The following is a 27,713-nucleotide window of genomic DNA, read 5'->3' as shown; positions in this document are numbered from 1 at the left end:
CTGAGCCCCATTGTAATGGGTTAAAAAATGTATGAAAAAACCCCACAGTTACTGTCCAAGTCTAGTTTTTTGGAAACTAAAATGGCAAGTGATAATAATTTTGTCCATGGAAGTTGCATATTAGACTTTAAACAAGATGGCTGACGCAAAAGACACATTTCGTCATGTCTCAGCTACTAATAGAGATAGACAAAGGATTTTTGTGTCTAATCCTTCCTTTTTTCAGGTCAGAAAATCTAATGGACTTCTTCCAATAACCATAACAGCTACCTGAACTGCTGAATCAAAAATGGCATTAAGGATGTCTGCCGTGAAACATATATTTTTATTTAAAAATACTGCCAGGCGCGCCGTTAGTCGAGTGGTTAAGGCGTGCACCATGTACGTGGGCAGCCCGGGTTTAAATCCGGCCTGAGGTCCTTTGCTGCATGTCTCTCCCCCACTCTCTCCCCTGTTTCTGAGTCCATCCACTGTCCTCCTCTATCCCAATAACGGCATGAAAAGGCCCAAAAACAAATCTTTAAAAAAAAAAAAAAAATTGCCTATTTTGTTTGATACCGCCTTCCAAAGTTATTTACCCAACAAAGAAAAAATACACAGATCTATGCATATTCTGGCTTAAAACCCATATTTTCAAGGTTAGGTGATTCAAAGGAAAACCTCATAAGAAACTTAAAGTTTTACATTCATTCAAAGATTTTGTCAGCAGCCATGTTAGTTCCAGAAGAAGGCCTAAGTTCAGCAATGGTACACTGTTCATTCCATTGTACTTCTTACTGATGTCAAAGTAATCAAGAACGTCTCAGTCAGAACCAGCAATGACCTTTGTAGTCAAGATTCATTGGTTATTGTAACCCTTTATGAATAGTGTATGTCCCACCATCAGAAATAACCACCAGGGTCAAAACTCAAAGGAACTTTTTAGTACCCAGTGTACGCTGACAATAGTGACTATTACACCATGGCATTAAAAAAATAGATAAATAAATAAACAAGTAATAAAAGAGAATGAATTGAACCAACACATTTTTTTCATGTCACACTAACCCACCAAGGTCATGGGGGAGTTGGCTGTCCAGAAGACCTGCCATTCTTCACCAACCTTCGGCCATCCCCAGTCAGCAGGACTCTGCTTCTGGCTGACACTCGGTTGCCTGGGCCCAAACACATCCAGCCTGGTAGGCGGCACTCCTGGTGTGCTGGAGCAGAGCTGCTCTGGTTGGTTGAATTGCCTCGCAAGGCCTCTGCTTTCTGGCAAACATGTCAAGCCTGGCCTCGTCCACAGCGGCAGCAGTGCTGGACCTGTCATACATCAGTACGACAAACTTCTCCAGTATCTCCAGGTCGCCATCTTCCACTGTGAGAGGGGACTGGCTCAGCTCGGAGAAGACAGGCAAGGCCTCTGGACAAATGCCCCATGTTTGCCAGGCAGTTTTCTTGCCCTTGTTGCAGAAGGCGGTCCCTTAAGTCCCGTGTGATCTGCACACCATCAGGGTAACTACATGAGTTAGTCATGTAGAGCCCCCTTACCCTTGGCTCGGCTCCTCCATGCTGGCACGCCCCGTCAATTCAGGTGCAGCTATCTAACTCTAACAACCACCAACTACTGTTGACTAGCTAATTGATGTGGGGCTGTTAGAGACACTAAACTGACCTATACCACAGCTACTAGTCTAATGCTACAGTATCAGTAAAGCTAGATCAGTCGACACTGAACCCCATGCTGAGTTACACAGCAGCGATGTCGCCACTGTGCCCTGGTTGTGTGCTGACATTCACTCTGTTGCATTTCTAAGCTCTCATCATTGCCTCAGTTACAAATGTGAAAATGGCTCCATTGGATTCTACGACCCAAAAATGTATGCACACCAAAAAATGTATACATGTTCAGTAGTTGCCTAGGTATGAACACTTTAAATTAATGGCGGCCATCTTGGATGCCAACTTTGTAATCAATTTTTATGTTATGACAATAATTAAAACAAAAATCATGCAGCTGGTTATCAAGAACCACTTTTATCTTTTAAAAAACCATTAGGGAACAAGTCAAAAAATGAAATAAAGCAAAATATGGTCAGGCAAGGCAGCCATCTTGAAAAATGACCACCATCTTGGATTTTTGCATGGCCAGCGTTATTTTTGAAAAGAGTAGACCTTGAAGAGTACATGTACCAAATTTCACATTGTATCACTATTTGAACGGTTCTTGTGAAATATGTAATTATCCGCTGCACTATTTGTGAACTGCATGCTGATATTTAACTGATATTTAATTAGGCCCGGGGGCCAAATCCGGACCATGGAACAGTTAAATCCGGCCCCCTAGATGGTCTGACATTCCTGTTTTAACTGTCCCATCATTCTGAGTCTGCTGTTTTCCTCAGGTATAAAAATGTGAACTTATCCTGATGATTTAAGATTTCTTTGTTAAGTCACAAAATCTGAAAAAGTAAGGAGTAAAAATATTTAGATAAGAAGTCAGGAATGTGGGGAAAGAAATTAATTTGTGTTTTCTTTTTAAATTTTCAATTTTACATCTCACAATTAGGACTCAAACTGAGGATTTTGACTTTTTATTTCATACTCTGAGCATTTCAACTCATAATTTTGACTTCTCATATCATATTTAGAGCTTTAACATTCATAATTCTAATTTTTAATTCAGATTTTGACCTTTTTAACCATTTATTCTTGATTTTATCTTATATTTCCAACTCCAAACGTTGTCTTCGTAATCCCATTGTTTGACCTTTTAGACTCACAATTTAAAAATTTGAATCACATTTTGACTTTTAATTTCATGATTACAAAATTCATTTCATATTTTGACCTTTTAAAGTCATGATTTGGACTTTCTTTCTAATATATTTATCTTTAAAAAACAATTTTTAATCTCATGTTTTGACCTTTTTGAACTAATATTTGACTTTTCTCATATTGTGAGCCTTTTGAACTTTTAAATGTCAAAATCATTGATCATCAGTGATATCTCTGTCATATTTCATTACTGGTGAAATGAGGTTGACAGTTTATGGATTTAAAGGTGACTCTGTTGGGCCCTCAGGTTAGTCCTGAATCCAGAATCCGGCCCCTGCTGTGACAGGGTTTGACACCCCTGCTCTAAATGCTCGGAACAAACTCAGAAAAGCACCACCATGTTCTCACGGGAGCTTTAAATGAGTGAAAATGTACTGATAGAACACATCCAGCACTGTTGTTACTTTCAGAGTTTTATTTTGAAAGTCTCAACAGGAAGTCGCCGTGTTGATCGCATTTAACACTTTCTTTTCCACAGTTCGTCCTCGATCCCTGAGGTTATGATCGTCCACAGTGAGAGTGAGACTCCGGAGCGTGAGGACGCGGACTCTCACAGGAGACTCTCAGCCCCTTTATCTCTGAACCCTGCAGGATCCTGGAGCTGGAGCATGCACGGGGCTCTGTGTAAGGGTTAGTGAGGAGGGTGGGGGGACCACTGCCGGACACTTCTGCTGTCCAGCACCCCGGGGTCACGCTTTATTGGCAGGAAAGACCCTCCATTTATTCAGCCAGAATCGTCAGAAATCCTGAAAATGGACCCTTTACAGAGTGGGACTAACTGTGAGGAGGACTCAAAGTGTGCTGAGGAGGAAGAGGAGGTGGATCCAAGAATCCAGGTGAGGTTATGTTAGTCTATCCAGATGTTGGCAGCAGTGAAGTGACATTGAGATCAACATGAGAAAGCCAAGGACAGTCATTGTACAGTTGTTTGAAAAAGAATGAGTGCATACTAAGTGTAATAAACACAGACAGTAACAGCCTGTTAAATATGAAGACTTTATTTATAAAGTCACTGTTAGTACTGCCTCTGGCTGAGAGCTTTGCACCAGTAATTCTGTTTTTTTCACTGAATGTTTTAACTTCCCAAACATGCAATCATATGTTTTAGAATGTTTTTAATACAGAGAGAAGTATCCGTGTGTTTTGGCTGTCTTAGTGCTCACACTCAGCCACACAGAGGGCTGCATGCTCAGTAATTTGGCTAACAGAAGTCACACAGTTCAGCCTCTAGATACAAAATCTGTTTTTAACCTGCCCTCCCTCCTCTGTCTCTCTCTCTCTGCCTTTCCATGCATGCCATGTTTTGTGTAAACAGGGAGAGCTGGAGAAGTTAAACCAGTCTACAGATGACATCAACCGCTGGGAGAGTGAGCTGGAGGTAAGACCAGAAACACCAACACTGCTCCAGTCATTCCTCCCTCTCCCTGCGGGGGTAAACACATCCAGTCATAGCTGGGCTGAAAAACACTCATGATGTCGTCTGTGATTCTTCAAATCTCTTTAACTCTTTAATATTCTTTAAGCGCTGTGAGGAATAAATCTCATTTACTGCATTGACTTTGCCTAGCAACGCGCCCCATGCATAGGAAGTGTTTCTCGGAAAGTCATGCAAAGATGGAAATTGCCTTAATGTGGAATTTTAGGAAGACTGAGTCAGTGACTGACTGTCACTCCCATTTATTAAAGCTGCTCTCAATGCAACTTGTTGCTACAAGAGGCATATCTGTAATTTACAAGGTAAATATGAAATTTGAAAGGCATATTTGGAGCAATTTCAATCCCAAGAGCTGTCTTTGTTTCCCTTCAGCTTACCAAGCCTTCCTTTCAGAAACACGCCCAGCAATTTCCAAAAGGAAAAGGCTATAAAATGCTCACACTTTACATAAATGTGTACCAGAAGAGTTACTGTTCAGCAAAAGTAAAAACATTCCAGAGGAGGCCACGGGTTTTCTTTTTCCTCGAAGCTGGCCTCGTTTGCTTCTCTTTAGAACCCCGCTCAGGTCCAGAACCACAAACCAGAGCTGGAATCATTTTTAGAAACCCAGAGGAGGAGGTAGACGACAGGAGTTGTGCTCACATGTGTCACAGCTGAAAGCAGAATCCATGTTTTCATGCTTATTCCTGGTTATTTTTTGTAATCCCTCATGTGAGGGTGTTTGCTCCTCATTTCTGTGTTTGGGAAAATGTTTCTGAGTTCCCTCGCAGTCATTTTAAGTCACAGTTGTGCCAGTAGAGTCACAGATATAAATACACACAGACACAAGTAAACAGAAGAAGAAGAAGGCGATGCAAACTGAGGCCGTGTAAAGCAGGGAGCTGAAGAATGCTAAAAGTGCTCCGGCAGGCCACAGGCTGAGGTTTTCTTTCTGCAGGGCCTGGAGTTGATTAAAGATGCTGTGAGGAAGATTCAGAAAACACAAGCATCGAGGTTTAATCCATGTGTAGGGACGGGATTTAGATCTCTATTAGCAAAAAGACAACATAAGACTTCTCGTGCACCCTGGCAGATATAAAAGTCAGAATATTAGGCACGGCCAGGACAGTGGCATGCCTATGGCAGCTCTACACAGAGTGTATGGCTCTGTCTGCATGCTGTGTCACTATCTATGCACAGGAACAGGAAGTCAAGAAACATAATGATGTCATAGGAAGCATGCGTCCTGTAGCGCCCTCTCCGTTTTCCTTCTTCTTCCATTTGTATTCCTGCGTCAGATTTTAGGAAGAGGATGCAGGTGCTGCTGGCTGCCAACTCTCCATTCTGTAACCGAGAGACAAAACTAAAGAGAGGCTCAGATTCATGCATAGAACAGCCTACACAAAACAAATAATCACTAATGGTTGTCAAAATACTCAATACTGATGTATTTGTTATATTGCTGGTCTTTGAACAGTCAGGGCTGCATTATTTTATGAATGAACGGCATCAAAAATACCCAAACTTTGAAGAAACTGCAGATCTTCAGTCAAAATTGAAACCCTAAACTACCTTTAATAGAGAAAATACCATCTAGAATGTTTTCAGCATACAGTGTGTATAAAAACTATTAACCCCTTAGATGTTTTACTCTTTTATTGCTTTATAAATTAATCATGGTCAGTATAATTTGGCTCTTTGGAAAGAAATGGGGATCAGCTGAGAGCAGTGAATGTATCTCAGTGATTGTAAAAAAGACACCTCTGTCTGGACGGTCCAGTCACTGGTTAATCAGTATTCCTGGCTACCATTACACCATGAAGACAAAAGAACACTCGAAGCAACTCAGAGAAAAGGTTATTGAAAAGTCTAGGTCAGGAGATGGATACAAAAACACCTCCAAGTCTCTGAGCATCCCCCAGAGTTCAGTTAAATCCATCATGAAGAAATGAAGGAATATGTCACATGTGTAAATCTGCCTAGATCAGACCGTCCTCACAAACTGAGTGGGCGTGCAAGAAGAAGACTAGTGAGAGAGGACACCAAGACACCTATGACTACTCTGAAGGAGCTCCAAGCTTCAGCAGCTGAGATGGAGAGACTCTGCAGACAACAACTGTTGGCCGGGTTCTTCACCAGTCAGAGCTTTATGGGAGAGTGGCAAAGAGAAAGACACTGTTGAAGAAAACTCAGATTCAATCTGGACTAGAGTTCACCAGAACGACTGTGGGAGACTCCATGGGCAAGTGGTCTGATGAGACTGAAATGGAGCTTTCACACCACACCAACCCCACTGTGGAGCACAGTGGTGGCAGCATCATGCTGTGGGGATGCTTCTCAGCAGCCAGCCCTGAAAGGCTTGTAAAGGTAGATGGTAAAATGAATGCAGCAAAATATATGAAAATCAGTGTGCAAGAGAACTACAGCATGGGAGAAGTTTTATTTACCAGCAAGACAATGACCAAAAACACAGAAATGGTTAAAGACAACGAGATGAAGAGGATCCCTGTGCAACCTGACAGAGCTTGAGCAGTTTATCAAAGAAGAATGGAGTAAAATCACAGAGTCCAGATGTTTGAGCCTGAATGAGACCTATCCACACAGACTCAGAGCTGTGACTGCAGCCAAAGGTGACTAAATACTGACTAGATGGGGGGTGAATATTTATGCAGTCACTTATTTTACGTTACAAATAATTGATATTACTTTTTGTCAAGAAAGCCAACTCGTATTGGCCATGATGGATTTATAAAATCAGTAAAGGGTAAAACATCCAAGCAGGTAAATACTTTATACAGGCACAGAATTTGTAAGAGTGTTGTTGAGATTCAGTTTTTCCAGTGATGAACTAGAAATGGCCAAATATAAGACTTCTATTCTTGTTGCTATGGTTTCCAAACAAATATTGATATTGTCTATTTTTAGCGTCATATCTTAGTCTAGAATTTTGTTATGGAGACTTCCCTAAAATACACTCAATACAAACAAAAGTCTTTCCTCACTCTCTAGATAAATGATGTCGTTCTTCACTTATCACACTAAGTCTACCATCACACTGTTTCCTAAGCACTAAAGATCTGGTTATTTATGGTATATCTGCTCACCAACAATGCCAAAGTGGTTTCAGATACTTTCTTTTTGTGGTCAGGTTTTTTTTTCTCAGCACCTCTACAGGTAAAAAAACAAAACTGAAGAAAACAACAACACTAAGCTCAAATACTGCTGCCCTGTGTGCTTTTTCTGTGTTTGCTGTAATTATTGAGTGGTGACTCCAGTTAGAGGAGCTACTTTTGAGGCACAAGACCAGATTTAAACCAGGACAGCAGGAGCCTCACGGCGAGCTAACTTGTGACTAATGTTTAACACATTAACATCCAGAGACAGAGTTTCCAGAGTAATCCACTGTTTTTTTAATCTTTGAACGTGTGTGGAGCTATTTAGTGTAAAATTCACAGTTTGGCTCTACCTGTGAGTATCAGTGCTTGGAGCTGTATTATAACACCAGCATGCAACACTCAGCAGGGGCCGGGTTCTGAACATAGGTCTGACCTGAGGGGCTAACACTTTAGAGTCTAAATAAATAAATAAAGATAACAGAGCACATATTGAACTATAAAATGTCAACCTTATTTTCACCAGAAATGAATTATGGGGGGAAAAAACCTGGCACTGATGAAAAATGATTTTGAGATTAAAAGGTGAACATGATAATTTAAAAACTCAAAATCTGAGATAAAAAGTCAAAAATATGAGTTTAAAAGGTACAAACATGACATTTAAAGTCAAAATAATGTTTTTAAAAGGCAAAATATGAGACAGAATATTGAAACCATTAATCTGAAATGTAAAAAACTGAGATAAAATTCAAAATCATGATTTTTGAAAGTCAAATTATGAGATAAACATCGAAATCATGAGTTTAAAATGTCAAACTATAAGATAAAATTTCAAATTAATGAAGTTAAAGTCACATTATGAAATTGAATTAAAACTCACAGGTTTTTAAGGTTAAAAATGACATTAAAGTCAAAGTTAGGAGTTGGAAAAAGTCAAAACGTGACGTAAAAGTCAAAGTCAAAAGGTCAACAAAGTGAGATAAAATTAAAAATCATGAGTTTTAAAGGGGAAAAATGAGGTAAAAGTCAAAATCATGACTTTAAAAAGTCAACAAACTGAGATAAGATTAAAAATCATGAGTTTTAAAAATGGAAAAAAGTCAAAGTTAGGAGTTGAAAAAAGTCAAAAAGTGAGATAAAGTTCAAAATCATGACTTTAAAAGGTCAAAATATGATATAAAATTTAAAGATTATGAATCTTAAAGGTAAAAATATGAGATGAAAATCGAAGTTATGAGATGTGAAGGTTAAAATATGAAATAAAAAGTTAAAACCATAACTTTTAGTCACAACTGTGAGATGCAAAATTGAAAATATAGAGAAAACACAAATTTCTTCCCCATGTTCCTGACTTTTTTAGCAAATTATTTTTTCTGTCTGCTTTTTCTAATTTTTATGACTCAACAAGGATGTTTTAAATCATAAAGGTTAAGTTCACATTTTTATACTGGAGGAAATCTGCAGACCTCATACTGGTGGGACAGTCATAATGAAAATATGATATGATCAGGTGGGCCGGGTTTAACTGCACCATGGACCTGGTTTGGCCCCCGGGCCTTGAGTTTGACACCCTTGTTCTAAAGCATCCCATAGGGGAAAAGGATTCTTCAGAGTCTGCGGCACAGTGGATTTAAACTCTGATGCTAATGCAAACAGCTGGCAGTGTCCTAGACTCAGTCATTACTGTTAATCGACCAAAGAGGATTCACTAATTAGCTTATCAGAATCCGGTTAGATCGTTGCCTTAGATTCAGTCAGTGTCCCTGCATTCCCAGTTCTCGTTTTTTGCCTGGTCCAGTTACCTGGTAAGAGATGAAATCACATTCCTTGCAGACATGATGAGTTAAACATTATAGAAATCAACCCAACGTTCATGGATGTGATAAAATTAAAGTTCTCAGGTATGAGGAGCTGACTACATGCAGGTGCATCTCAAAATATTTCATGTTTTTCTTTTTGGTTAAATAATGGTGATTACAGCTCACAAGATATTAGAATTTCTAAAAACATCAGTCCAGAAAAAGGTTAAATGATAGAGAAATGCTGCCCTTCTGAAACACTAGGCCTATTTATGCACTCAGTACTTGGTCGGAGCTCCTTCTTCACAAATTCAAAGTTTCTTATTAAAAACTTCATTTTCCCAATTTTTTGTGACATTTTAACACACCATAACATAGAATACAGTCGTCTAATTTACTGAGGTTACCTGAACGCATCATATTTTCTGTCTTCAGCTGGTAAAGTTCGCCAATTCACTTCAGTTTTGCCGATTCCACCGCAGATTTCTACACTGGATTAATATTGTTAACAAACAGGACTGTCTCAAAGTTTTGGAGCACTTTTCATCATTTATCTGAGCAGCTGAAGAAGAAAATTGTCCTGAAGCAGCTGAACAGAGTGGTATGACCATGGCTCGATCCCGTGTTGTTGTTAGCGTCTTTGCTAACATTAGCACAGATGTGCTTTACCTGAAGGTGGAACTTCAGACTGGTTGTGCTTCAGTGTAAAGACAGTTCATCACTGCAGCATGTACCCACAGTTTTATCTTCACTAATATTCTCCAGCTTTTAAAAAGAAAATCACCGTGAATCAGACCTGGGTCTGTCTCCTCACTCATCACTGCTGGCTGTGTCTGACCCTCTCACCTCTTCACTCCCACTGGGGGACTATGGGGGCAAGATGTGGTCAAACTTAGTCATGACTTTAAAATGTCAAAAAACTGAGTTAAAATTAAAAATCATGGGGGCGCGCCGCTAGTCAAGTGGCTAGGGCGCGCACCATGTACGCAGGCGGCCCAGGCTCGAATCCAGCCTGTGGCACCATTCCCCGCATGTCTCTCCACGCTCTCCTCCCTGTTTCCAAATTTATCCACTGTCCTCCTATCTCTAATAGAGGCACGAGAAAAGCCCAAAAATAAATCTTTAAAAAATTAAAAATCATGAGTTTCAAAGGGGAAAAAGAGATAAAAGTCAAAGTTAGAAGATGAAAAAAGTCAAAACATGAGACAAAAGTCAAAATTATGACTTTGAAAGGTCAAAATATGGTTTACAATTTTAAATTATGAATCTAAAAAGGGAAAAAATTAGATAAAAGTCAAAATCATGGCTTAAAAAGTTCAAAATATGAAAAAAAAAAATAAAATTATGAATCTAAAAAGGGAAAAAATGAGATAAAAGTCAAAATCATGGCTTAAAAAGTTCAAAATATGAAAAAAAATAAAATTATGAATCTAAAAGGGGAAAAAATGAGATACAAGTCAAATCATGATTATAAAAGGTCAAAATATGGTATGAAAATTAAAATTATGAATCTAAAAGGGGAAAAATGAGATAAACGTCAATGTTAGGAGTTGAAAAAGGTCAAAACATGAGTTTAAAGTCAAAATCATGACTTTAAAAGGTCAAAATATGATGTTAAATTTTAAATTATGAATCTTAGAGGAAAAAATGAGATAAAAGTCAAATTATGACTTTAAAAGGTCAAAATATGAAAAAAAATTAAAATTAGGAATCTAAAAGGGGAAAAAATTAGATAAAAGTCAAAATCATGACTTTAAAAGGTCAAAATATGAGAGTAACCCATATAATTAAATTGTGTTATTATTTTATATAATAATTTTTTTAACGTGTTAAAGTTCCAAGATTAATCTCAAGCTTTAAAGTGTTACTGTTAACAGCTAGTTTAAAGCTAACATTTGCAGAATGATCATCAAAACTTAGTCTGTTAAAATGTTTTCACATTTATTTAAAACTTTTGAGTTACCCAAAAAGTTTCACGGTTAGCTGCATGCATGAAGGCAAACAGTAGCTTTTTTATATAATAGCCTTACCTGGGACTTTTCATGTCAGCACCCTAAAAAGTTTCCTGCTTAAAGTTTGGCTAAGCTGATGTGAAAGGAGAAGAAATTTTTTTTTGCTGCAAGCAAGTGAGGGGGTTGATGATGCTTATATCCTGTGACTGGCATGCAACCAGAACTGTGCATGTAATAAAACTGCTTTATTATGTTTTCCTGTATGTCTCTGCTCCTTTGAAGGACATGCTGGACTACACGTCACATTGATATATGTGAGAACATGTTTAAACAACTGACTCAGGAAGATTTCAGGGCAATTTCCTTGAAAAGCTCAGTAGAGCATTTGTGGAAGCAGCTTTGTTATTGCTGGCATGGTTGAAAATGCAAGAAGTAGTTTATTTCTTCCCAGTGTTTCTCAGTGTTAGCACTCTTATAAAAATGTTTAATAGACAGCACTTTTGTGTGTTTTTGTGTGCAGGACTGTCGCCAGCGGTTCCGGGCGGTGCTGGTGGAAGCAACGGTGAAGCTGGACGAGCAGGTGAAGAGGATTGGACGAGCCGTGGATGACTCCAAACCCTACTGGGAAGCCCGCAAAGTAGCGAGACAGGTACACCTCGCATTCACCGGAGTAAGCTGCAGCGACTGGGAGGTCTGCAGAGTGATTGTGAGGGCAAGCTCACTGAGGCTTAGCTGTGAGAAGTTTAAAGAGCTCAGCTTATATCTACTTAAAAGGAGCAGCGTCACGTGACGTCTATTTTTAAACTCCGTCTCACCTCTGTATGCAAAGCTTCATGCACACATTGACTCAGCATGGGGAGGAGGAATTTTGGATCTGCCATATTTTTGCATAGTCTGGCTTGCTTTCCTTTTGGGGTCTGTGCTTCCATGCATACTGCTGCAGGTATGCACTGTGGGGGATTTCCATCCTAAAGTGTCCTGTCCCTGCAGAGGGTCATGTCCTCTACCGTCTATTTCCTCCAGTTTGATCTGATTGGACTGCCGTGGAAATTTGGTGTCCAGCACTCCTCTCTCCTCAGCCAATAACGAGGCAGCTTATGAGTCATTCATCATAAGGCTGACATTTGTGTGTCAGCGCTGAGCTGTTGGGCTGAAATAGACTGTGTGTGTCTTTGTGTGTGTCCCTGCTTATCTCCATATGACAAACGGCTGTACCTGCCAGTGGCTTCTGCTTCTGACAGCAACACGTGAGCATCAGGGATTACTGGAAGGTTTGAATTTTGATGGGAGCTGCGTTCACGTGAAAGGATCGGGAGCTCTGCCCACTTTTGTGACTGTACAAGTGTGTGTGTTTGTGTGTGTGTGTGCATGCTCCAGGGGGGGTTATGTACAGTAAAGCTGGCGAAGGCCTTTGGGTTAAAGTGGCTTATTGTCAGCTAATGATTTATGGATGAATATTTAATATTTAATACATGACCTACTTTAAAGGGATTCAAATGCCTACCCTCACTGACCCCAGCAGAATTAAAACACACATACACAACACATACACACACAGTATATCACCTACCCCCACCCATAAACCCGTCTCAGCCCCCAGCCCTCCTGTGTTTATCCCCCCTGCATTCCAGCAGTCTGGGTGGGGGTGTGGAGGAATTTGCCTCTACTGTCCCATCTTTTGTCCTTTTTACCCAGCATTCTCTTCTGCATGGCTGACTGTCTGTCTGGCTGTCTGTCTCCTTGTACCCCCCTCTCGCTCCCACCCTATCTGTTCAGCCACCTAGAGATGGAATGATGCACTAAATTCACACTAAAATACTCACATACAATTTCACCAGTTATTAACCATTTTCACATTTTCAGAAAGACAAAACTGAAGTCATTTTATGAATAGAGTGATGCTTTTAATTCTATTCTCTGATGATAAAATGCTAAATTTGACTCTGTGCAGGCCAGTCAAGTTGATCCACACCAAACTCTCTCCTCCATGTCTTTATGGACCTTGCTTTGTGCACTGGAACAGAACATGTTGGATACAGGAAGGCCATCCCCAAACTGTTCCCACAAAGTTGGGAGCATGGAATTGTCCAAAATCTCTTGGTATGCTGAAGCATTCAGAGTCTCCTGACTGGAACTAAAGCCAGCCCAGCTCCTGAAAAAAGCAACCCCCACATACACCTCCACCAAACTTTACACTTGGCACAATGCAGTCAGACAAGTACCGCTCTCCTGGCAACCATCAAACCCAGACTGGTCCATCAGATTGCCAGATGGAGAAGCGACATTGGTCACTCCAGAGAAGGCGTCTCCACTGCTCTAGAGTCCAGTAGCAGTGTGCTTTACACCACTGCATCCCACAAGGTTTGGAGTGTGTTTATGGGAATTTTTGCAGCTGCTTCCATGAAAACTAGGGGTGCACACTGATGTTCAAGAAGGCCTGGCTCACCAATCACCGATCTTTAAAAAGCCTGACCTGCCGATTCTGATTTTGGCCGCTACCGATTTTTTTATAACTGACAGCATACACCTTCAATGTTCCAATCTTATTTATTGAATAACATTGAACAATACCCGTGAACCAATACAAACTTGTTGTTTTAACTTCAAATGAGGTAGTTCTCTCAAATATAAATGAAAAGTTTAAAGCATTGCTGTCCAAACTACTAAATTATATCAGTTCCTTTAGTCTTTCATTTTTCACATTTTAGTAGGTAGAAACATATGAAACCGATCTTATTTACAAGGATCGGCCGATCACCAATCTCCTAAAATTAAGGAAATCGGCACAGATACCGATTTTGGCCAATTGATCGATGCACCCCTAATGGAAACCCGTTCCATGAAGCTCTCTACGCACTGTTCTTGAGCTAATCTAAAGGCCACATGAAGTTTGGAGGTCGGAAAGCACAGATTCTCAGCTCTCTGTCAGCGTTGGAATTTTTTAGATTGAGCAAACTTTCGAGGAGTTACAGTGTTGAGAGTCCGTGTAGTGGTCTCGCGATACTTCTGGTGTTTTGCTTTGAATGCCCACATCATATGGTTGTGAATACTGTAATGAATCATATATGTGTGCATGCCCACAATTCTCAGCTTTCCAACGTCACTGGAATTTTTCTGATCAGACAAACTTTGACAGAGTTACGATAATAATACTCTGGACATGTAAAACACAGCGCCGGCGCCGGCTCAGTAGGTAAAGGGTTAATGGCCTATATCTATATAATACAAGGGCAAATCACTGTGTTTAAAGTGAGGTTTCAGCACGAGGGAGAGAGATGTGCATAGAAAGAGAGAGAGGAGCTGCAGCTGCTGCTCTGAGTAGTCAATCAAATGTCTAAAAGACCTGGATGCATGCAGAAAAAGTCAAAATGAACCTATGAACTGATTGAACTTATGTAGTGCTATGCCTGTCATCTGACTACTCAGAGCCTTTCTACGCCACAGGTCCTACCCATTTACTAACACATTCACAGACTGATGGTGAAGCTTGCTATGGAGAATTGGCCATCAGTGTTAGCTAATTCCACGATATAAGGCCCTCTGCTGGTTAAAATAGGATTGCATTATCTGTTTTTGTCGAACTGATTCAAATGTTTATATTTATTTTGTTGTTAATTGCAGAGCTACATCATTACATCTCTACTGCATACTTCATCTGTCTTCATCAGATCTATAAACTGCGATAAAATCATGGAGACAGAAGCGTGAGGCGGTATGACAGAGTCTGACACGGCATGCAGCATTCAGTCAGATGATATGAGCTAGCATCATGCTTATATGAAGTGACAGCATGTCATTGTATCTCAGACCAGAGTCACTGCATTGTTTGCCTCAGGTGGTCACATGCTGTGGGCTTCATGACATCATTAGAAATAAGTGATAGCGATGCTGGTAATAAGCACACTGTCCTGTAAGGAGACAAACAGCATCCTCCACCTGCAGAGCATGCAGCTCAGTAAGGCACTAAACATTTTCATTTGTTCATTCTTTCTCTGTGAAAGCTTTAAATAGTGGCGTGTTTGGTCAGCTCTGCTCTGACAGCTCTATAAAGAAACAGAAGCTCTGTATGAGAAAGGAAACGTGCTGCAGCTCTGTCCACAACGTCCTCTGCACATTTAAGCACGACAAAAAGAAACGATGGTGATAGCATTAAAATCTTTGCTCTTGTTTTCTCTTCATCAAATATCCATCATCCTCCTTCTGTTATCCCTGCACCCCCTCTCTGCTCGGAGCCTGGGAAATGGGTCATGACGGGGATGAAGAGTGAAGATTCATCTTCACCAGTCAAACAAACAGATCACCAGTGAGGGGAATTATCGCCCTCCCTCCTCTCTGTATCCCCACACCTCTCCATGCATATCACATCAAACCACTGCAACTCTCAGATATCATGACACAAAAGATGTCAGCTTTGGGTTCCCGCTTGAGCGAGAGAAGAAGCAGACGTGTGTTTAACTACGTCACAGTTTGACCCCTTATCATAAACATGGCCAACAGTGGGAGGGGGTGGTGTTACAGGGGTTTATGTGACAGAAAGCCCGGAGAGGTCGTGAGAAAATGTGTAACAGCTGAGAGAACCATGCTGACATTTGGGAGTCAGTTATGTAAAGCTGTTTATGTTGTAGCTGCTGGTGATGAACTTTCTTTAGCAGCTTCCCTGCTCTTAGAGCGTCCAATCATGTTTTAACGGACGAAAGACTTCCACTGTTCAAAAAGGAAGCTGATGTGGAAGTGCTCAAATCCAGTCCATCAGAAGTCCACTGGAGGCTCGCTGCAGAACCACGAGGAGAGAGAGATTTTTTTCATTACTTTCCTCAAAGTCAGAAGTTTACAGTAAGATTACTAAACCTTTACACAATAGATCAGGGGTGTCAGACTCAATCACAGCAGGGACCGGATTCTGACTTTGGGTTTAACCTGGGGCCTTACAGGGTTTATATATAACCATAAATATCAACCTCGCTCTCACCAGAAATGAATTATGGGGGGAAAAAACTTAGCACTGATTAAAAAGTCAACATGGTAAGTCTAAAGGCTCAAAATCTGAGATGAAAAAGTCAGACTTATTGGTTCAAAAGGTAAAAAGGTGACATTTAAAGTCAAAATAATGTATTTAAAAGGCAAATATATGATATAGAAAGCTGATATTATGATTTTTGATGGTGAAGATATGAGATAATAGTCAAAATCATGAGTTTAAAAGGTCAAATATAGGATAAAATACAATATTTTTAGTTTAAAAAGTCAAAAAATGAGATAAAATTCCAAATCACAAGTTTTCAAAGTCAAATCAATGAAATACAATTCTTAATCATTAGTTTTTAAGGTCAAAATAAGATATAAACGTCAAGTTAGGAGTTGAAAATGTCAAAATGTAAGAAAAAATGTCAAAATCATGAGTTTAAAGGTCAAGGTATGAGATAAGATTCAGAATCATTAGTTTTGAAAATCAAAATATTGCTCAGAATTTAAAATTGTTGATCTGAAAGGTCAACATATAAGAGAAAAAGTCAAAATCATGAGATGAAAAGGTCAAAATATAAGAGAAAAAGTCAAAAGTTTGACACCCCTGATTCAGACAATTCATACTGAAAACTATGAAAGGGTCTATCTATAGCTATAACATGAATAGCTGGCCTCTGAGTCTGGAGCGGTGCTACAATAATCCATTCAGAACGCTGAGGCATAGAAAAACAAACCAGAGCAGCTGTAGTGTTCAGACGGGCGTTCTCACAGAGCTAACATTTGAAAGCTGATGAAATCTCAGAGTCACATCCACTGACTGTTTTAGTTTGAAGGGTATTGTGTCTGAGTGAACAGTTAGACTGAACAAAATGTTCTCTAGTCCCAAAGATTTTTAAAGGCGGTGAGTTAAAGTCAGTGGGACAGCCTGATGTTGCATAACTGCTGGATGTGTCTGACATAAAGTAAAATGATCTGCCAGAGACGCTGAATAATTGTTCACAGATGCGTTAAAGTAACTCCCACAAAATTTGGTGGGGATGGAAAATGTTGTTATGTTCTTCCTTTTTATCATCCCACTCTTCTTCACAGAATTGTTTTAACTCAGCCATATCGGAGGGTTTTCCAGCATGAACTGCCTGTTTAAGGTCACACCACAGCGTCTCAGTTGGATTTAAGTCCAGACTTTGACTTGGCCACTCCAAAACCTTCATTTTGTTTATTCTGAGTCATTCAGTGTCCGGGCGTTCGCCTTCAGGATTTTCTGGTAGACAGCAGAATTCATGGTTCCATCAATCACAGCAAGTGGTCCAGGTCCTGAAGCAGCAAAGCAGCCCCAGACCATCACACTGTTGGCATGATGTTCTTTTTATCAGATGCTGTTATTTTTACTCCAGATGTAACGGGACACACACCTTCCAGAAAGTTCTACTTCTGTCTGGTCAGTCCACAGAATATTTCCCAGAAGTCTTGGGAATCATCGGGATGTTTTTAGTCAAATGTGAGATGAGCCTTTGTGTTCTTTTTTGTCAGCAGTGGTTTTGGCCTTGGAACTCTCCCATGATTCCATTGTTGCCCAGTGTCTTTCTGATGGTTGAGTCATGAACTCTGACCTTAACTGAGGCCAGTGAGGCCTGCAGGTCTTTGGATGTGGTTCTGGGTTCTTTTGGGACCTCCTGGATGAGTCGTCGTTGCACTCTTGGAGTCATTTTGGTTGGCTGACCACTCCTGGGAAGGTCCACCACTGTTCACAGTTTTCTCTATTTGTGGATAATGGCTCTGACCGTGGTTCTCTGGAGTCTCAAAGCCTTAGAAATGTCTCTGTAACCTTTTCCAGACTGATAGATTTCAATCACTTTGTTTCTCATTTGTTCTTGAATCTCTTTGGATGGTGGTATGATGTGTTTCTTTCTGAGATCTTGTAGCCTACTTCACTTTGTCTGACAGCTTCTATTTAAGGGATTTCTACATTCAACTAATCTGGAGGAAATCAGGCCTGGGTGTGGCCAGAGAAACTAAACTCAGCTTTCAAGAACTGTAGTTAATCACAGTTAACTCATGATTTAACAAGGGGGGCAATTACTTTTTCACATACGGCCAGATAGGTTTGGATTTTTATTTCCCTTAATGAATAAAATCATCATGTAGAAACTGCATTCTGTATTTACTTGGGTTGTCTTTGTGAGATACAAAATTGGTTTGATGATCCGAAACATTTAAGTGTGATAAATATGCAAAAACATCAGGAATCAGAGAGGAGGCAAACACTTTTTCACAGCACTGTATCTGACCTGATTTTATATTTATGCCTGAATCATAGACACAGCTGCTTTAGTTGCTGTTTTGTTCCTTTTAGATCTGTTATCATGCTTTCATTTCTTCTTTTTTTGGCTTCCTTACATGTGAAAGGACCTTCTGAGTGGATTTCTGTGTCTGAGAAAACCACTGTTAGCTTTCCAAAGATAACTTTCTTTATAGGGTTAGAATTTTAAAATGACCACTGTAGCCTGATTGTTTTGACCCATTTCAACCTAAACCAGATTAAAGTGTCTCTAATTGCTTTATCTTGGCCTTCAGCCAGTGTACTGACCTTTAAAGTCATGTCTGTTGGAGTGGAGCGAGTGGGTCCAAATATGTTGAGCATGACGGGAATAAACCTTCTATTGACAGTAATGGTGGGAAGGAAGAGCCCACTGACAAAGTGTCAAATCCTCAGTGACAACGCTTCTGTTTGTCTGTTAAATCAAGGAACGGTTGTCTTTCTGTGAGTGTGGCCAAGCCAGATCTCTTTGTCCCTCTTTGTCTGTCATGAAGAATCAACTATGGTTCCTCAAAGAGGAAATACAGCTGACAAATACACGGAGACACACAAGACCAGCATTCATGACATGTCAGAACAAACGCGGGTTGACATCAGTGACGAAAAATGAAACTGAGAGGTTTGAAGTTTTAACACAGGGGTGTCAAACTCAAGGCCCGCGGGCCAAATCCGGCCCCGGTACAGTTACACTCGGCCCACCAGATCCTATCATATTTTTATTATAACTGGCCCACTGGTTTGAGATCTGCAGATTTCCTCCCGTTTGAAAATGTAAACGTAACCATGACGATCTAAAATATCCTTGTTAAGTCTTAAAAATTAGAAAAAGTTCAAATAAATAGATAAAAAGTCAGGAATGTGGGACAACACATTTCTGTTTTTATTTCATATTCTTAATCTTGCATCTCACAGTTGTAGTTTTGACTTTATATTTTCTATGCTGACCTTTTCAATTCACAATTCTGACTTTTTATCTTATTTTCTAACCTTTACATTCCCAATTTTAAAATTCTAGGTAATATTTTGACCTTTAAAATTCATGACTTTAATTTTTTTCTCATGTTTTGACCTTTTTAGCTCCTTGCTTTGACTTTTGTCACATAAATTGACATTTCATATCTTCAATTGTAAAATTTTAAGTAATATTTTGACCTTTAAAATTCTTCATTATGATTTTTTTTCTCACGTTTTGACCTTTTTAGCTCCTAACTTTGACTTTTATTTCATAATTTGACTTTTTAGATCCTCAATTTTAAATTTTAAGTAATATTTGGACCTTTAAAACTCATATTTTAAATATTTTTCTCACGCTTTGATGTTTTAAACCGCTGACTTTGAATTTAATATTTTGACTGTCAAGAATCATGATTTCAACTTTCTAAAACATTTAAAAATATTATTTTGACTTTAAATGCCATGTTTTGAACATTTTGAGCAAATAACTTTGAATTTCCATCTCAGATTCTGAGCCTTAACACTTATTCTTTTAAACCCTTTTCAAACTCAAGATCATTTATCATCAGTTTATCAGGTTTTTTCACCCATAATTCATTGCTGGTGAAAAGGTTGGACCCTAATTCAGAATTCGTCCCCTGCTGTGATTGAGTTTGGCATCCTTGTTCCAACAGTTTAGTACAGAAACTCTGAAACCCTGAGCTCTTCAGCTTATGTAGGTAGAATATTTATTATATTTATGCTGCCCTGCATTTATGTTTAATTTCACTGTAGCTACCCTTGTGTTTGACCTGCAGGCCCAGATCGAAGCCCAGAAGGCCACCCAGGAGTTCCAGCGGGCGGTGGAGATCCTGCGGGCAGCAAAGGAGACCATCGCCCTGGCCGAGGAGAGGCTGCTGGAGGAGGACAGCCGGCAGTTTGACTCCGCCTGGCAGGAAATGCTCAATCACGCCACACAAAGGGTGTGTAAAAGAGACAATACAGCTGAAAATATTCACTTAAAGATGACGCGTTAGTGAGAGGGATGTTTGGACTTCTGCTGATGTTTGTGAGAGGAAGAAGTCAAAGCTGCCATCTTTAGTTAAAATCAGCCTTTCTGGATTGTTTCAGGTGATGGAAGCTGAACAGGCCAGGACTCGCAGTGAAGCAGAGCACAGGAAAACAGCAGCAAACTACAACTCCTGTATCAGCCACATGAGGCAGCTGGAGAAGAAACTAAAGCGCACAATCAACAAATCCAGGTCCGTGCCTTTGTTTCTTTCCCGATTGTTGCTTTGACTTTTCCCCTCTTTGGGCCCCGCTGTATGTCAGGATGAAGAAGGGGGGGCTACATTCATGTCATCTGATGCAGTCCAGATGTTTCATGTGTGGATTTTGCAATGTTGGGGTGTGCTCCCTTTGTAAGAGCCAAGGAATGTGACTGCTCACAGAGGAGTGTTTTTCCCCCAGCAGTTTCTCCAGCGACAGTTGGAAAAGTTTCCTTTCCTTAAGTTTTTCTTGTTTTTCCCTCCCTGCAGGCCGTATTTTGAACTGAAGGCCAAGTATTATCTACAGCTTGAGGTATGTATGCTCGGAGGTTTTTAAACACTTACAGAGATTGTTGACTGATTTTAAGCCTTATCTATATCTACATGGTCCCAGCACATTCCCCCCCCCCAGCTCCAGCTTATGCTCCTTTTGTGTGGGGCACAGCTGTGCACAGATGCAAAACCAGTGGTTTATTTGGCAACAGCTCTGTCATTTACTGTAGTTTAAACTGTAGTTTAAAAGGGCAACAGGCTCTTTGAGCTTGGATTTTCTTGTGCTGCAAATGAGACACATTTTCAAAGTAAAAATGAAATGAAACCGAACTGAGGATTCCGAAAATGTCACTTCGGATGTTTTTGCATTTTTAGAGTTTCCGCGTACCCTAACATTAGTTATTCACTGGTGGGTCAGGGCCCAAAAATGGGTCACAAAGCTGTTTTTAGTGGGTCACAGGTGTGTAACTGAAAAAAATATGTGGAAAAAAATCTATGACAGGCTCTTATTTTGAAGGATATGTCTCTATTCTTGTTTTCTATCATATCTTTTGGTCCATTTTGAGTCAAACTGCCACATTTTTAATGAAAAACATTTGGTCATAATTGCAGAATGTAAGAAAATTTGGGTTACAGTTTGTCGTGAGGGAGATATTGATTGGCCCTGACGTTAGACCAGTTGAGAACCAGACCAGAGGAAATGCAGAAGACTGAGGCTCCAGATGTTGGCATCCAGTGAATTCTGGCTCATGTAGAATCTGCCAGCATGGGTTTGGAAGCAGAAGGATTGGATTTACTGCATTTACCTGCAACATTGACAAGACATCCTCATGAATTATAATAAAATATTTAAGGCTGTTAGCTACCTCATGGTAACACTTGGGAATCCTTCTAATTTCAGCTCACTCACACAGTCAAAATGTGAAACTCTCATTGTGAACAAATCTTTTCAAGCTGAAAAACTCTTATATAGTGCCTTTAAAATATATTCACCCTCTTAGATGTTTTAACAGATTTTATAAATCAGTCATTGTCGATATGATTTCTTGACCAGAAAAAAAAATGCTTAAATGTCTGCGTGAATACAGATTTTTTAAAATTTAAATAAATAAAGTATTCAATCAAAAAAAGCCAGATTATAATGACCATGATTGATTTATCAAATCAATAAAAGGGTAAAACATCAAAGAGGGTGAAATTTTTTATAAGCACTGTATACTTTCTTGGCGTATAAATACTGCTGCATAATTAGGTTTAATGTGCAATTGCAATGATACTGAATGATATTGCAAATTATGATTGCAGTTACAGTATAATACATGAATGGTGTCATAAGTCTACTTGCAGCATTATCAAGGAAAATACAGCAAAAAAAGATAGTTTGGAAGTGTGTATTTTCCCAATTTGTTTCTTTGAATATTTTACCCTTAAAAAAAAAGATAAATAAATAAATAAAGGTACTAAGCCAGGGATGTCAATCTCAGTCACAGCAGGGGCCAGATTCTGAATTTGGGTCTAACCTGAGGGCCAAACAGGGTTTATATTTAACCATTAACTGTCAACCTCGCTTTAACCAGAGATAAATTATGGGGGGGAACATAGCACTGATGACAAATGATTTTGTTATTTAAGAAGTCAACATGATAAGTCTAAAGGCTCTAAATCTGAGACAAAAAAGTCAGACTTATTGGTTCAAAAGGTAAAAACATGACATTTAACGTCAAAATAATGTTTTTAAAAGGGAATTATATGAGATAGAAAACTGATATCATGATTTTTGATGGCGAAAATGTGAGGTAAAAGTCAAAATTATGAATTTTAAAGGTCCAATGTGGAACAAAATTCAAAATTGTTAGTTTAAAGGGCCAAAAAAGAGATAAAATTCCAAATCACAAGTTTTCAAGGTCAAAACAATAAGATACAATTCTTAATCATTAGTTTTAAAGTTCAAAATAAGATATAAAAGTCAAAGTTAGGAGTTGAAAATGTCAAAATATGAGATAAAATTCAAAATCACGAGTTTTGAAAGTGATGATATTGCTCAAAATGTAAAATTGTTGATCTGAAAGGTCAAAGTATAAGAGAAAAAGTCAAAATTATGAGATGAAAAGGGCAAAATATAGAAGGAAAAGTCTAAATTATGAGTTTTAATGGGAAAACTTTTACTTCAATTTTTAAATTGTGATTCTAAAAGGTCAAAATATAAGACAGAAGGTTAAAACCTTAACCTTGAGTCATAATTGTGAGATACAACATTGAAAATATGAAATGAAAACAAATTTCTTTTCCCCGTTCCTGACTTTTTATTAAATTAATTCTACTCTTTACTATTTCTAATTTTTATGAGTCATCTGGGATGTTTTAAATCATCAAGGTTAAGTTCACAGTTTTATACTGAAGGAAATCTGCAGACCTCAGACTGGTGGGCTGATAATAATAAAAATATGATATCATCTGGTGGGCCGGGTGTAACTGCACCACGGGCCAGATTTGGCCCCTGGGCCATGAGTTTGTCACCCCTGTACTAATACAAAGTACAATAGCAGCACTATTATAAACTTAAAGGCCTTTCCGCAGACATTTTTAACCCTTTCAAGGATTCCTTAATACAAAAACAGCAGCCTCTTATGTATTTATGTAATTGCACAGTCTGCCAACCCAGTTGCAATTGTGATTAGATTTTTTGTGCAGTATACTTTTATACACATTTAATTTCAGTCTTATATATGTAGAGATGTAATAACCTATAAAACTGTTTTGTAGCAACTGAAACGTCAAGTGGATGAGCGCCAAGCCAAACTCGTGGCTGCTAAAGCAGAATACCGCTCAGCGCTGCGCAACCTAGAGAGCATCTCTGAGGAGATCCATGCCCAACGACGGTCGATCGCCATGGGAACCAGGGAGCAGGGTGTTGGTGCAGAGGGAGACAACGAGGACATCTCTAGTTTTAAGATGGAGTCAGACAGTCTGTCGAGTGAGTGAAAAAGTTTGATATTTGATAGTCCTCCACTTCATCCACATTGTCAGTGCTTGTTGTGTTGATGCATCTGTGTGTGTGTTTAATGTGTGTGTGTGTTTCAGTGGTGTCCGTATCAATTGATGAAGAGGGCAGGCATAGTAGCAGCTCAGAAGACGAGGCCGACACTCACTCCATCTCCTCACCCCAAGCCGTGCCCTCCTCACCCTCCACATCCTCCTCCACTCCCACCCCACTGGACATGCCCTGCCCTTACCCCTCCTCCTCACTCTACAGCCCCGACTCCTACCTCTCCTCCCCTCCCTCCGCCTCAGTCCTCTCCACTTCTTGTCCCGGTAGCCTGGAGGTAGTGATCCCCTGTAGCTCTCATGACCCAGACTCACTGTGCGGCTCTGGGCACGCCTCACCTCTCCTGGGCCCTCGCAGCCAGTGCAGCGGAGCTTCCTCTCCAGACTGCGACCAGGAGAGAGGTGTGTTTTATCGTGGGGTACATGCATTGTGAATTCTTCATCCACTGAGTTGTAATGTTTCTAAAATGCTTCAATGTTTTAAATACAGTGATAATTTTCTGTCTAATAACAAGATTAATAGCTTGTAGAGCAAAAAATTGCAATACAGCGAGTGTTCACTTGAGGCTGGCGCAGGAACACTGGAAGTCATGTACACAACATGTGTTATAAAGCTGTTTTTAGACTAGAAATAAACTGGTTTACTGCCTAGTTAAAAAAAACAAACGTGTCTCATTAGCTAACGTCTCCCCGTCCTCACTGTACAGGGGGGTTATACCACAATGGTTTAGATTATAATTTGTTAAAACCTCACTGCACACTGATTGGCAAGTCTACGTTTCTGTCAACCAGAATGTAAGCTAGCTAGCTGACAGGAAGTTGAGCTCAGTGGGCGGGCCGTAAGGTTGATCCAAAGTTTGGTTGAGACAGCGATTTCAATATGGAAGCCATCGCGGATTGGCTTCCAAAGCTGTTTGAGTCGACCTGTTGTAAGCAGACGGCTGACGTCACACAGGCTTTGTCCAATTCTTTCTACAATCTATGGTCCTTTTCTTGGGATATAAACCTATTATTTGTTTAAAACAAAACTGTCTATCTTGCTTAAATGTTTTAGTTTCTCCAAATGTCTTGAAAACAAACTAAATGTACATCTTATCATAGGACAGAGGTTCCCACAGTGGGCCCTGGGACCCCCCCCCAGTGGGGGTCCCGGCCAGTCCAAGTAACACCAGCTGATGACTTTAGCACTGTAGAGAGGAGCATTACATTAAAATCCCCTCAGATTCAACAATATTATTGCAGTTCAAGTCTAAAACATTTTAACATTTGGATTGGAGTGGGAAAGGAGTAGTAGTAGCCAGGCATGAGAGCCTTTGCCACCCTTTTCCTTTTGCAACATGCTGCCTGTGTGAGGATGGTGACAAAAATGTGTGCAAAAATTATTTTCATTTTCAGGGAATTGTTCATCCTCAGAAAGTCAGATTTTAAAACACAAAATCTTTAGGTTTAATGTAGTAAATTCTAAAAAAAGGGAGTTTGTTAGCATAAATTGTGAGTAACGGTGTGTTTGTTGGACTTTTACATGTTTTAACTTGTGCATACGTGTGGTGAGGGGTGGGGGGTGGGGGTGAAAATATTTTTATCTGCCAAAGTGGGGCCTGATAGAAAAAGTTTGGGAACCACTCTCATAGGAAATGCAATATCCGTGCATGCATATCAGTTTAGGGTCTCTGTAATAACAGCTAGCTCTCTTTCTTTGGTCACATTATATTCCAAATAATTCCACATTCATTGCTGAATAAATTTGATTTGTTGAATATCTTTTTTAGAAATTTGGGAAGCGATTGCTTGTTCATGAGGTGATGATGGGTCCTGAATTCAGATCAGTTGAGAACCACTGAACTTTTCAGCCCACAGCCCCTAAAATGATATCTGAAATGATAGTCTGGGGACTCCCACTGTTGCCGGAGGGGCTTGCACACACTACAAACTCACCGATAGGCCTTTCATCACACACTAGAAAAATATAGTCTGACAAATTACTATTGCTATTTGGCCAATTTTAAAAAATAACTAAAAATGTACCATTTTATTTGATCATTTTATGCAAATCTGACACATTTTAAGCAATGACTCCGTTCATTGGGAAAATAAAGTGAAGCCCCTTACAGAGTACCGGGGATGTTAGTGATTCTGTAGCAACTGAATGCTTCAGGTCACTTTCTTGCTTGCAAGTTACCCTCTTACTTTACAAGCCTTAGAAGCATCCCCAAGCATGATGCTGCCACCACCGTGCTCCACAGTGCAGATGGTGTGTTTGTGGTGATGCCAGTGTTCGGCGTCTTGTCTGATGGCTGAGAACGCACCGTTTTGATCTCATCAGACCAAAGAACTTTCTTCTACTTGACCCTGGAGTTGCCCACATGCCTTTGGATGAATTTTTGTCCAGATAAAGCTTTGACTGGTGAAGAGTCTACGCAACAGTTGTTGTCTGCAGAGTCTCTCCATCTCAGCTGCTGAAGCTTGGAACTCCTTCAGAGTAGTTGGTGTCTTGGTGGGCTCTCTCACTAGTCTTCTTCTTGCACAATCTCTTTTCACTCTGACTTTAAGAGTTTTTTTGGGGGTGAAACATCCAAGGGTGGTGAATACTTTTTAATGCTGGTTAAGTGTCCTTGTACTTACATGCAGGTTTATTCACCGTTACGTCTGTTTCTGTGTTTGTGGCAGGTGACAGAGCAGAGGGAGCCGAGGCGACACTAGAAGCCGGTTTGAACAAGCTCAGCTTGGCACAAGAAGAAGTGGACTCTGAGGACGAGCGAGACCCCCCTTACATCAACCCCGACATCTCCTCTTCCACCTCTGCCGCTACCATCCTCATACTCAACAGTGTCTAACAAACGCCTGTCATACGAAAGACTGCGGTCGTGCATGGCTTGGAGCCTCAAACTGACATTTGGCAGAAGATCTGAAGCCGACTTGGATGAAGAGAGCAAACTGCACACTCAAACCTGACACAGTGTCTCCAAACATAAACATCAGATGGTGCTATACATGTTGTATTTACATATCAAACCAGTATCATTGTAAAAGAGAACCCATAAGTATTGTAAATAAGCAGACCGAGATAACTGGATGGTGACAGTGTTATTTAAAGGCTTCATTTCCCGTAAACCAAACTGTCGCTGTGTCATTGGGCTGATTTCACTTTCAGTTTTTCTGCTAAAAAAACATTGTGCCATAAAGACATTTTTATTTATGAGCAGAAAAAGATAATTTCTCTTCTTTGGCATATTTGGGTCGTCGATAACCTCAGCAGTGGTGTAGCTAGTCTAATGTTTTTGTGATGTGTCAAAGACAAAAAGTGTTAACTTCCTGCTCTTGGATCCAAGTGGAAACTTTGTTATTAATGTGAAAAGTCAGCCTGTTATTCAGATATGACAAAAAAAAACCAGTCAGATGTGGGAATGTTGTTATCCTCCTGTAACTCTACACTTCAGGGTGAATGAAATGTAGGTCGTGGAGACGGTGGTTGTGGTTGTGGAGGAATAATCGTCAGAAGGAAATGGAGTGAAACCACACTCCCAGCACTAACTAAAGAAGAGACTGTCTTCAGATGGGACTAGAGACAATAGTGGTCTTCCATTTGGTTTTGTAAATGAGTGAGTGAATGTATTTTTAATGCAGCCCACGATCTGATGTGGTGTTTGTAGCCATTGAGTGAATGCTTTTCCATGTCTTTGTGCATTAGCGTAAACTTACATCCTACCCCGTAGCACAGATATTCTATATTTATAATCCTGTATTCTTGTAAATGAACATTGTTTTGGTTACTGTTGTTGTGTAACAGAAAAAAAAGCATTAAACATGTGCCTGA

At 39.8% G+C, this 27,713-nt stretch overlaps 1 protein-coding gene across 1 annotated transcript; it reads left to right on the top strand.

Annotated features, from left to right (window-relative positions):
• Positions 1 to 3,342: 3,342 nt before the first annotated feature.
• Positions 3,343 to 27,713, top strand: LOC121524182 (SH3 domain-binding protein 5-like). Its single transcript, XM_041809457.1, has 9 exons — positions 3,343 to 3,653; positions 4,133 to 4,195; positions 11,619 to 11,747; positions 20,132 to 20,296; positions 20,445 to 20,575; positions 20,852 to 20,894; positions 23,618 to 23,828; positions 23,936 to 24,301; positions 26,567 to 27,713. Exons 1-9 carry the CDS (start codon positions 3,570 to 3,572, stop codon positions 26,731 to 26,733), a joined length of 1,359 nt encoding a protein of 452 aa, XP_041665391.1. The 5' UTR covers positions 3,343 to 3,569; the 3' UTR covers positions 26,734 to 27,713.

The sequence above is a fragment of the Cheilinus undulatus genome, linkage group 16 (genome assembly GCF_018320785.1).
Source record: "Cheilinus undulatus linkage group 16, ASM1832078v1, whole genome shotgun sequence".
Classification (NCBI taxonomy): Eukaryota; Metazoa; Chordata; class Actinopteri; order Labriformes; family Labridae; genus Cheilinus; species Cheilinus undulatus.
This window is presented reverse-complemented; position numbering and strand designations above follow the sequence as displayed.